This window comes from Lepus europaeus, chromosome 4, assembly GCF_033115175.1.
Source record: "Lepus europaeus isolate LE1 chromosome 4, mLepTim1.pri, whole genome shotgun sequence".
Taxonomy (NCBI): domain Eukaryota; kingdom Metazoa; phylum Chordata; class Mammalia; order Lagomorpha; family Leporidae; genus Lepus; species Lepus europaeus.
The window spans coordinates 108,816,537-108,826,941 of record NC_084830.1 but is presented as its reverse complement, the minus strand read 5'-3'; the positions used below and the strand labels follow the sequence as shown (position 1 = coordinate 108,826,941).

The following is a 10,405-nucleotide window of genomic DNA, read 5'->3' as shown; positions in this document are numbered from 1 at the left end:
GGTCTCCCAAGTGGGTGGCAGGAACTCTAGGACTCAGGCCATCATCTGCTGCCTCCCAGGTACATTAGCTGGGAGCTGGATCAGAAGCATGGAGTAACCAGGTCTTGAACCAGGCATTCCAATATGGGATGTGGGTGTCCACTGTACCACAAAGCCTGACCCCTAAACATGTGTGTGTGTGTGCACTCTGACTTTAAAACTGAATTGATTCCCTCCTGTCACCAAACCAACTTCTTATACTGATCTTCTCTAACTCAGTAAATGATAGTAGTACCCAGCCGGTTGGCAGAGCCGGAAATTTGGAAATCATCACGGAGTTCTGCCTCCTTTCTACCTTCAGCTTGCATTTGCCCCTTCCTGTCCTCTCTGATTCCTCACTGCGTCATGTGCTTTCAGCCGTCAACTCCTATTTCCAACTGGCCTTCTTTCTGGCTAGCCCCAAGTTCAATTACAAAGAGAGAGATTCTGATTGATTCAGCTTTCTTTCTAGATGTCCCGAGGGAAGCCAACCCCTCTTGTTGGCTCTGCTGTTTCAGTGATTTCTCAGCGTGTTTCCGCTCCCCGAGGAACTGGAGAGAAAATGTTTAGCAAGCTTTTCAAAGCCTCATCAACCCAGTCCAGGGGATGAGACGCGGCAGGTCGCAGTAGGAAGGGTGGTGCTCCAGACTCGTCTGACGATTGGTGGCCTCTGAGGGTGGCCACGTTTGTGCCTAGAACTGAGGACCTAACTCCAGTTACTTTTGTTTTACTTCTAGACTTTTTATTTTTCTAGTTATCTATTTTAAAGACAGAGAGGTTGGCAGACAGAAATCTCTTATCCACTGGTTCATTCCTCAAATGTCTGCAACAGCCAGGCTGAAGCCAGGAGCCCGAAATTCAATCCATTTGTCCCATGACGGTGGGAGGGACCCGACTACTTGAACCATCACTTGCTGCCTCCCAGCGTGTTCATTAGCAGGAGGCTGGAATGGAGAGTGATGCCAGCACACGGACCCAGACAGATATGAGAGTTGAGTATCCCAAAGAGCGGCTGAACTGCTGCACCAAACACCCACCCTGGCTTGCTTCTTTTTTAATAGCGTCTTTGCTAAAGTGTAGTTCACATACCGTAACGTTCACTCTTTGAACATGTACAATTCAGTGTGGATTTTTTTTTTCCTTTAACATTCAGAGTTTGTGCAGTCATCACCACTAATTTTAGAACAGTTGGTTCTTTTTAAATTCTTGTTTTTAGTTCTCTGCTGAAATTTTCAAATCATGGCCTGTATCTCCTCAAACATAATAAACAGAGGGAATGTAAAATCAGAGTTGGAGTGGGCGTTGCGGTACAGCAGACTAAGCCACTGCTCAGGAACCTACATTCCGAATTGGAATGCCTGGGATTCAGTTCCTCCTTTTCTTCCAATCCAGCTCCCTGCAAATGCACCTGGGAAGCAGCAGATGACGGCATAAACTCTTGGGTTCCTGCCATCCATGTGAGACCCAGAGTTGCAGGTTCCTGACTTTAGCACGGCCCAGCCCCAGCTGTTAGAGGCATTTGAGAAGTGAATAAGTGGATGGAAAATTTCTCTCTCCCCCTCCCTCCCTAATAAATAAATAAACAAGCAAAACCTTTTAAAAAGAGATGGTTAGATTACTCCAGCATCTGGAGTACTTGCTACTTTGTTTCTAATGTGCAACCTGTTGGTTTTCTGTTCCTGTTATTTTCTTCTATGCCTGTATTTTTTTAAAGATTTATTTTATTTATTTGAAAGAGTTACAGAAAGAGGTAGAGACAGAAAGAGAGGTCTTCCATCTGCTGGTTCACTGCTCAAATGGTCGCAGTAGCCGAAGCTGCGTCGATCCGAAGCCAGGAGCCAGGAGCTTCTTCTGGGTCCCCCACACGGGTACAGGGGCCAAGGATTTGGGCCATCTTCTACTGCTTTCCCAGGCCATAGCAGAGAGCTGGATCAGAAGAGGAGCAGCTGGGACTAGACCCAGCGCCCATATGGGATGCCGACGCTTCAGGCCAGGGCTTTAACCCGCTGTGCCACAGCACCAGCCCCTGTGCCTAGTTAATTGTGTAGTGGACAGAAACAATGAAGCCTCAGAGGGTGTTTTTATCCAGGGAGGGCTCAGGACATGTAAACACTGGCAATTCAGATCCCTTGAGCCTATTTCTGAGGTTTTGATTACTTCAAGAATGACAGTCCCCTTGCAAGGCCCTGGGCTCCAATCCCTGCGCTCCTGGCGCTGGGCAGCCTATCCGAAGCCCACCTTGGCATTCCTGCTCCACCCTCTGGGATCAGCACATGCACTAGAACGTCCAGACTGCTCCGTGGGTCTCCACCCCTCCTTGAACCCTGGCCTGGTCATTCCTCACTGTGGTCCTCCTGTGCCCTCAGTGTTTAATGGTTTTGTCTGGCTCTTCTGGTTGTCCTTAGTGCCAGGGCTCGCCTAAGTGGCCTCATCTGCCATCGTTGGTCCTAGAGGTCTCCTCAGCCTCGTAACCGAAGACATATTTGCTAATCAGGCTTAATAAACACCTCTGGTACCACCCAATCTGTAGCCTCTAGACCCCCACTGCTCCCTTTGTAGTCCCTGCGTGAGAAACTGAGACCAGGGGTCTCTAGCATTGCAACATATGAGGTTCTGGGCCTTAAGGGTCTACTAAAATGATAGATTTATTTATTTGAAAGGCAGAGTGACAGTGGGGGAGGGAGAGGGAATGGGAGCAGGAAGGGGAGGGGAGGAGAGAAGAAGAGAGGAGAATCTTCCATTGGCATGTTCACTCCCCAAATGGCCACAACAGCTGTGTCTGGGCCAGGGTGAAACCATGAGCCCAGAACTCCATCCAGGTCTCCCACATAGATGGCAGATACCCAAGCACTTGGGTCATCTTCCAGTGCCTTCCTAGGCACATGAGCAGGAAGCTGAATCAGAAGTAGAGCAGCCAGTACTCAGACCTGGCACTCTCATATGGGATGCCTTTGTTGGAAGCCGCAGCTTAACCTGCTATGCCACAGGTCAGCCCCCAACTAAAAACTCCACATCTGCCCCCAAGAAGCCTGCAGTAGTCTTCCCTTTCTTCCCTAAAGCCTCAAACCTTTGTGGATAATATACTCATTCAGTAGCATCTCAGTCCGTCTTCCCAGGTCTCTCAAATCACTAAGGCTATGATTTCAACTGTTCTTGAGTCACATCTTTCCCATTCTTTTTTTTTTTTAAAAAGATTTATTTATTTATTTGAAAGAATTATGGAGAGGAGAGGTAGACACAGAGAGAGGTCTTCCCTCCACTGGTTCACTCCCCAGTTGGCCACAACGGCTGGAGCTGCACCAATCTGAATCCAGGAGCCAGGAGCTTCTTCCGGGTCTCCCACATGGGATCCAGGGGCCCGAGGACTTGGGCCACCTTCTACTGCTTTCCCTGGCCATAGCAGAGAGCTGGATGGGAAGGGAGCAGCCAGGTCTCGAACCAGCACCCATATGGGATGCTGGTGCTTCAGGCCAGGGCATTAACCCGCTGTGCCACAGTGCTGGGCCCCTTTCCCATTCTTCTTACTGCCCTTAGAGTAAGGGTGTCTTAGCCTAGCATGCTGGTCTGGCCCTGTCCCTCTCTCCAGCATCATGACCCATAAACCATTTATCTTAAACTGTACCTAAATCTCTGAATGTAGGTGTTCTGGCAAATACTCTGGCAAGACTCAGCATCACCTGCTTTCTGAAGTCTTCCTGATTCTCCTAATGTCAGCCTGAACTGACCCTGTGTTTTTGTGTCAATGTCAAGTTCTTACTCATTTCAGCATCTATAAAACTGGTGTTTAACAGATGCCCAAGCAGAATGACCTCATTTCCAAATCCTAAGTGCCCACAGCTCCTAAGGTATGGTCTCACCAGTCTCCTGCACTCTGCCAGCTGCCTGCTCATTTGCATTCCCTAGACAGTAATCATTGCTGTCTGTGCTGACACCGTGACTGTGCCTGCCCCCTGCTGGTCAGAATGTTTCTAGGCCAGCTCAGGGATGGAGAAAGAGCAGTTCTTCCACAAAGAAATAGGAATCTCTCCTCAGAAAATTTTCAGACACATGATATAAAGCATAGAGGTTACACATGAAACCAAGCATAAGGGCCGGCGCCGCGACTAAATAGGCTAATCCTCCGCCTGTGGCGCCGGCACACCAGGTTCTAGTCCCGGTCGGGGCGCCGGATTCTGTCCCGGTCACTCCTCTTCCAGGCCAGCTCTCTGCTGTGGCCTGGGAGTGCAGTGGAGGATGGCCCAAGTCCTTGGGCCCTGCACCCGCATGGGAGACCAGGAGAAGCACCTGGCTCCTGGCTTCGGATCAGCGAGATGCGCCGGCCGCAGCGGCCATTGGGGGGTAAACTAACAGAAAAAGGAAGACCTTTCTCTCTGTCTCTCTCTCTCACTGTCCACTCTGCCTGTCAAAAAAATTTAAAAAAAAAAAAAAGAAACCAAACATAAGGAATTACAAGTGTCAAAATATTGTCACACATACACACTTTTGAAGGTTTATTTATTTAGAAGGCAGAGTGACAGAGAGAGAGACAGAGAAAAAAAATTTTTTTTTCCATCTGATGGTTCACTCCCCAAATGGCTGCAAAAGCTGAGGCTGGGCCAAGCCAAAGCCAGGAGCCAGAACTCCATCCGGGTCTCCCACAATGGGTGGCGGGGGCCCAAGTACTTAGGTCACCATCTGCTACCTTCCAGATGCACCAGCAGGAAGCGGGATCAGAAGCACAGAGTAGCAGAGACTTGAACCATGCACACTGATGTGGGATGCAGGCATCCCAAGGGTGGCTTAACCTGCTGCGTGATGTTTGCCCTCCAAACCTATATATATATTTCTGTATTCAAGAGAACTTTTTTTTTTTTTTTTTGACAGAGTGGACAGTGAGAGAGACAGAGAGGAAGGTCTTTCTTTTACGTTGGTTCACCCCCACAGTGGCCGTTGCGGCTGGCACACTGCAGCCAGCGCACAGCCCTGATCCGAAGGCAGGAGCCAGGTGCTTCTCCTGGTCTCCCATGCGGGTGCAGGGCCCAAGGACTTGGGCCATCCTCCACTGCCTTCCCGGGCTACAGCAGAGAGCCGGCCTGGAAGAGGGGCAACCGGGACAGAATCCGGCGCCCCGACTGGAACTAGAATCCAGTGTGCCGGCACCACAGGTGGAGGATTAGCCTATTGAGCTGCAACACCAGCCACAAGAGAACTTTAGAAAGCTCACAGAACATAGAATGAAAACAAAAGTTTATTTTAGTGCAAAAAAATATTGAAATCCATGTGATTTCTTCATAATGCACATTTTCCATGAACGATTTGAAGATGCTTCATATGCACAGATTTTGAAATTGTTTTTGAACCAAAATAAATTTATCTTTTAATTCCATTTCTCCATAAACTTTCTGACATACTCTCTGCATGTATATGTAATGTGATACATAGATACGGATGCACATTAAGTAACAATATATAGCAACAGGTTCAACTACAAAGCTCTGAAAAAAAATGGCTATTGGAGATATGTGTGGCAGCTGTGGTGTGGTGTGAAACATCTATGCTCTCTACTGGGGACAAGTCACAGTGCTGCTGATACCACCACACTCTTACCTACGTCCACAGTGAAAGGAAATGTTTAATTCCAGTCGGAGGTTAGTAAAACTAAAGACCAGATCTCTTACCATCAAAGTAAAAAAATGCCCTGAATCTTACCCACGATAATTTTACCCAGGATAAGAGCTTCTAATTGGTGTTTTAGAAGAACGCCAGACAAGTCCCTTTAAATAAGGCAGAGAGAGAGTTGTGGCTCAGCACATTAAGCCACTGCTTGTGACCCTGGTATCCCATATGCGCACCAGAGTCCTGGCTGCTCCACTTCCGATCCAGCTCCCTGCTAATGCACCTGGGAAAGCAGCAAGTACTCAAGTACTTGGGACCCTGCCACCCACGTGGAAAACCTAAATGGAGTTCTAGCCTCAGCCTAGACCAGCTCTGCTCATTGCAGCCATTTGGGGATGGAAGATCTTTCCCTCTATATATAACTCTCTGCTTTTCAAATAAATAAAACTTAAAAAAATTAAGGCAGAGACAGCTGATGGTTAGGGGTCCATGTGGTGGACACTGCTGGCAGGTCTTCGTTTGAGTTCCGAAGGCACCACTAATGAGTATGGTGGAGAGTCCGTGTGACCCTTCCCACGCCCCGGCTCCATTTCCTCACCTGTGCGAGGAGCACATGATGCCCCTTCGCAGGATGAAATGTGGGCCAGCAGCTCTCCATGGCCACAGCAAAGTACTTGAGACAAGCGCTTGGGAGGAAAGAGGTTTGTTTGTGCTCGTGGTTTTGAAGCGTCACAGCCCACGGTTGGGAGGCCACACTGGCTGAACATCTGGTGATGGTGTTCTTGCTGGCAGAGTCCCAAGGTGGCACAAGGCATCACATAGCAAGAGACAGGGAGCGTGTATGTCCATCTGTCTCTCCTTATAAATCCACTGCACTGTGAGCACGGGGCTCCGACCCAGTAACCTAATCTAATCCCATCACTTCCCAACGGCCCAGCTTCGGACACTGAAACTGGACTGAGTTTCCAGTACCATTAACATACAAAGACTTTGGGCCTTTTTTTTTTTGCAGATGGGCCAAGGGGGACAGTCAATACCCAAACCATAGCCAAAGGATTCAGTATGCTCACCTGTAAAAACTCAGGGTGGAAGGAGTGACGTTCATGTGTGCAGAGCACATGTACACACTTGCACACTCAGCCAAGCACACTTTGTTCAGAACAGAACTCCAAAGCCCAAGGCGCTGCTGTGACCTGGGAGGCGCCTGGCCTGCACTCTGACAGTGAACATGTTCCTGCCAGGCAAATGTGGGTCATTGTGTCCGCCTGCCCACCCCCATCCAAAGGAACACTCCCAACTGCAAACCACTTTGTTATTTTATTTCAAGCCTATTTCCATTCTTGCAGTTAACTTCGCAGAGAACATCTTACAAAAGTCCTGTATACAAAGTCTGGAAACTACATAAAAATAACATCTATCCTTCATAAAGGGAAAATATAAGTTAGTTCTATTTACTCTGCTTTAAAAATGCACTGGGAAGGACCGACAGCTCCATCCGTCCCGCACACAGAAAACATTACACAGGACAGGACACAAGGAGCACCGCACGGGCCTTCACAGCGACAGGCACAGTGGTGAGGCTGAGACCTGGCCAGACCCTGCTCCAGACAGCCAGCGGGGCTCAGACAGCTCAGAGATCTCCAGGGAGGGCAGGGGCAGTGTGAATGACAGGCCAAACCAAGGGCCGATGCGCCTTCCACCTGAACCAGGAACCTGGCCTCGCAGCCGAGCTGCACAAGGAAATATCGTAAACAAAGCCCCCCCACAGCCCGCCTGACCCTCTGCCCGCTGGTGGAATGGGTCTCTGCTCTGTGCTTACACTGTAGCTGCTTCACGCTTCCCTGCGTAGCAAGAGAGTAAAAGGAGGTGACTGAACTTGTCTCATCCGAGTGAGACCTGAACAGCGTCCCACCTGGGCCAAACACCGAAGGAGGTGACTGAGCCCTCAGAAATCTAAAGAGAACCATCGCCACCCCAGCCCTGCGCATCTCCACTGCACATTTAGGTCCCTTTTCCTATTGGATGGCTGTCCCTCTCCTCCCTTCCCAAGCATCCAGTTATAACCACTGCCAAGAGCACGTCCAGAAAACCGCCACGAGAAAGACAAAGCACCCAGCCTTAAACCTGGAGGAGGGAAGGAGGAAAAAGACCTCGCAGGGTACCTCCTCTGTCCCCAGCAAAACAGCACCCAGGCTGCGCATGCCCCTGAGATGATTCCTCAAACTCATCACTTCTGGGCTTTTTAAAGCATGTGTGGTCCCCCCGGGAGACACCCACATGGGTTTCAACGGGACAGAAGGTGAAAAAGGGTTGCTTTGTACATGCACGACACACTGGCCCAAGCACTGGCTCTTTACTGAGTGACACACTCTGCAGGCTGTTAGCATCTGTAGGGTGCCCACAGAAACACTGAAGGCCCAGGAGTCCATCTGAGCACCTTCACTTCTGCCACATTCCTGGGGGCAGCAGCCATTCCCTGTCTCCCAATTGCCTTTTGGTCCTGGAGAGAAGTCCAGGGGACTGCCAGCCTCAGTCGGAAATACAAGATAGGGTTCCTGGGAAGAGGGAAATGGCCATCCCACATCACTGGTGGGCGGGCTGGCAAGCAGCAGGCAGGAGCAGCCAGAGGCAGGAAAGCTGTGCGGCAAGGAATCTATCTGTGCACACGGGACTGGCAGGACAGCCTGTGCCTTCTCTGGGCCTTGGGTGCCAGCACCCAGCATGTTCCCCACCAGCTGCTTCACTACACATGCTCAGAGGCACGGGCTCCACCAGCAAATGTGCTCCAGCCCACCTGGGCACAAGAGGCCAGGGTGGCGGCCACAAGGCCAGGCCCCGCGTGCGTGGCATGGTGTATATGCCTGTGTGCACAGGCATGTACAGCAACGGCAGACATGAGATGGCACGAAGCACCCAAGACCAGCACGATGAGCATTTTAGGCCTCCCTCCTCCTCCATCTCCTCCCCGCAGGCAGACACACATTGTCGGGAGCAGAAAGCACATTGGGGTAGCTGGAGGAATGAGGGCACCCCCTGAACAGCTGGCTGCAGGTCAGGCTCCCCCTGGGAAACCACGATGGCTCTTAGATGTCTGGATTCTTGTCTGAGCCTGCTGGGCGAGAATGGCTGTGAAAAGCCAGCAAGAATCACACCACCGTGGCTTCGCGGGCAGCCAGCAGGGGGCCCTCCAGGACACAGCACAGCCACTCCTGCGGGCTGACCCCACCCACAGTCCATGGGATCTGGGGCTCGGTGAGAATGCACAGGAGGAGCAGCCAATGCTGTAACACCTCGCATTCCATGGGTGCTCGAGAAGTGAGGACCCCAGACAGGTCTGTGGGGCACGGCTGGCCGGGGGCTGGTTTGCAGCTGGCACAGAAGCAAGCAGGAAGGGGGACCTGAGTTCCTGGTTCACAGAGCAGGGTAGCATCCCGAGGGCCACAGCCCGGGCCGGGGAGGTGCTTAAGATGCCTCCGCAGAGCTGGAGGGGAAGAACTTGGTGGTCTTGCTTGGCGTGGTGGGGTTCAGGCACTCGGCCTCCTCGTTCAGTTTGAAGAACATCTCCTGCTCTCGCTTTTTCTGGTTCAGATCCTCTTCCAGAGCCTAGGGAGAGACAGGGTCCACAGCACCTGGTCAGATCCCTCAGCGTACACAACTGCAGAACCCCCAACCCCACCCCACCTGCCCCCTCTTCTCCCGAAAGCTCCCTCCCAGGCCTCAGCCTGCACCCTCGCAGAGCCCCTTTCCCCGAAGCTAAGTGCCACTTCCTCTTGCTGCTTCCTTGGGACCAAGGGATAGAGTGGGGAATCTAGATGGGGGGATGCGGAGCAGCCAGAGGAATGGAAGCAAACCCAAGGCAGAAGATGGAGAGGCGATGGAACAGCGAGGTGGGGCAGACCCGTCAGAGCTACACAGCGGCCTAAGCTAGGACACTGTCCCTCAGGAATCACCCAGGGAGGTTTTTCTTACGCTCATGCCTCTGCCAGCCGCCCAGTCCTGAGTCTGCAGACCCGGGTAGTACTCAGCAGAAAACTCCCAGGAGAGCTCTTTCTACCCGACAACCACTGCAGGAGCTTCTCTGGGGTGCCTGCAAGATTGCCTAGATCCTACTGGGGGAAGACTTCTTTTTTAAGAGTCTATTTTTATTTGAAAGGCATACACATATAGGCTGGCACCGCAGCTCACTTGCTAATCCTCTGCCTGCGGCGCCGGCACCCCGGGTTCTAGTCCCGGTTGGGGCACTGGATTCTGTCCCTGTTGCTCCTCTTCCAGTCCAGCTCTCTGCTGAGGCCTGGGAAGGCAGTGGAGAATAGCCCAGGTCCTTGGGCCCTGCACCCGCATGGGAGACCAGGAGGAAGCACCTGGCTCCTAGCTTCAGATCAGTGCAGCACGCCGGCCGCAGTGGCCATTTAGGGGGTGAACCAATGGAAGGAAGACCTTTCTCTCTGTCTCTCTCTCTCTCACTAACTCTGCCTGTCCAAAAAAAAAAAAAAAAAAAAAAAGCATACAAAGATGGATAGATAGATAGATAGATAGATAGAAGATGGCCCAAGTCCTTGAGCCCCTGCACCTGTGTGGGAGATCTGGAGGAAGCTCCTGGCTCCTGGCTTTGGATCAGACCAGCTTTGGCCATTTCAGCCATCTGGGGAGTGATCCAGTGGATGGAAGACCTCTCTCTCTCTCTCTCTCTGCCTCTCCTCTCTCTATGTAACTCTGACTTTCAAATAAATAAGTAAATCTTTAAAAAAAAAAAAAAAAAGAAGAAGAAGTGGAAGAGGGACATGAACCCAGG

At 51.2% G+C, this 10,405-nt stretch overlaps 1 protein-coding gene across 2 annotated transcripts in view; it reads right to left on the bottom strand.

Annotated features, from left to right (window-relative positions):
- Window positions 1-6,016: 6,016 nt before the first annotated feature.
- Window positions 6,017-10,405, bottom strand: part of STK10 (serine/threonine kinase 10) — a 124,296-nt gene continuing 119,907 nt past the window's right edge. Inside the window, exon 19 of one of the 2 annotated variants that reach the window (XM_062188686.1) lies at window positions 6,017-9,216. In XM_062188686.1, coding sequence (XP_062044670.1) covers window positions 9,076-9,216 — 141 coding nt within the window. In that variant the 3' untranslated portion in view covers window positions 6,017-9,075. The remainder of the gene's footprint in view (window positions 9,217-10,405) is intronic. The other variant, XM_062188685.1, reaches the window with a different exon arrangement.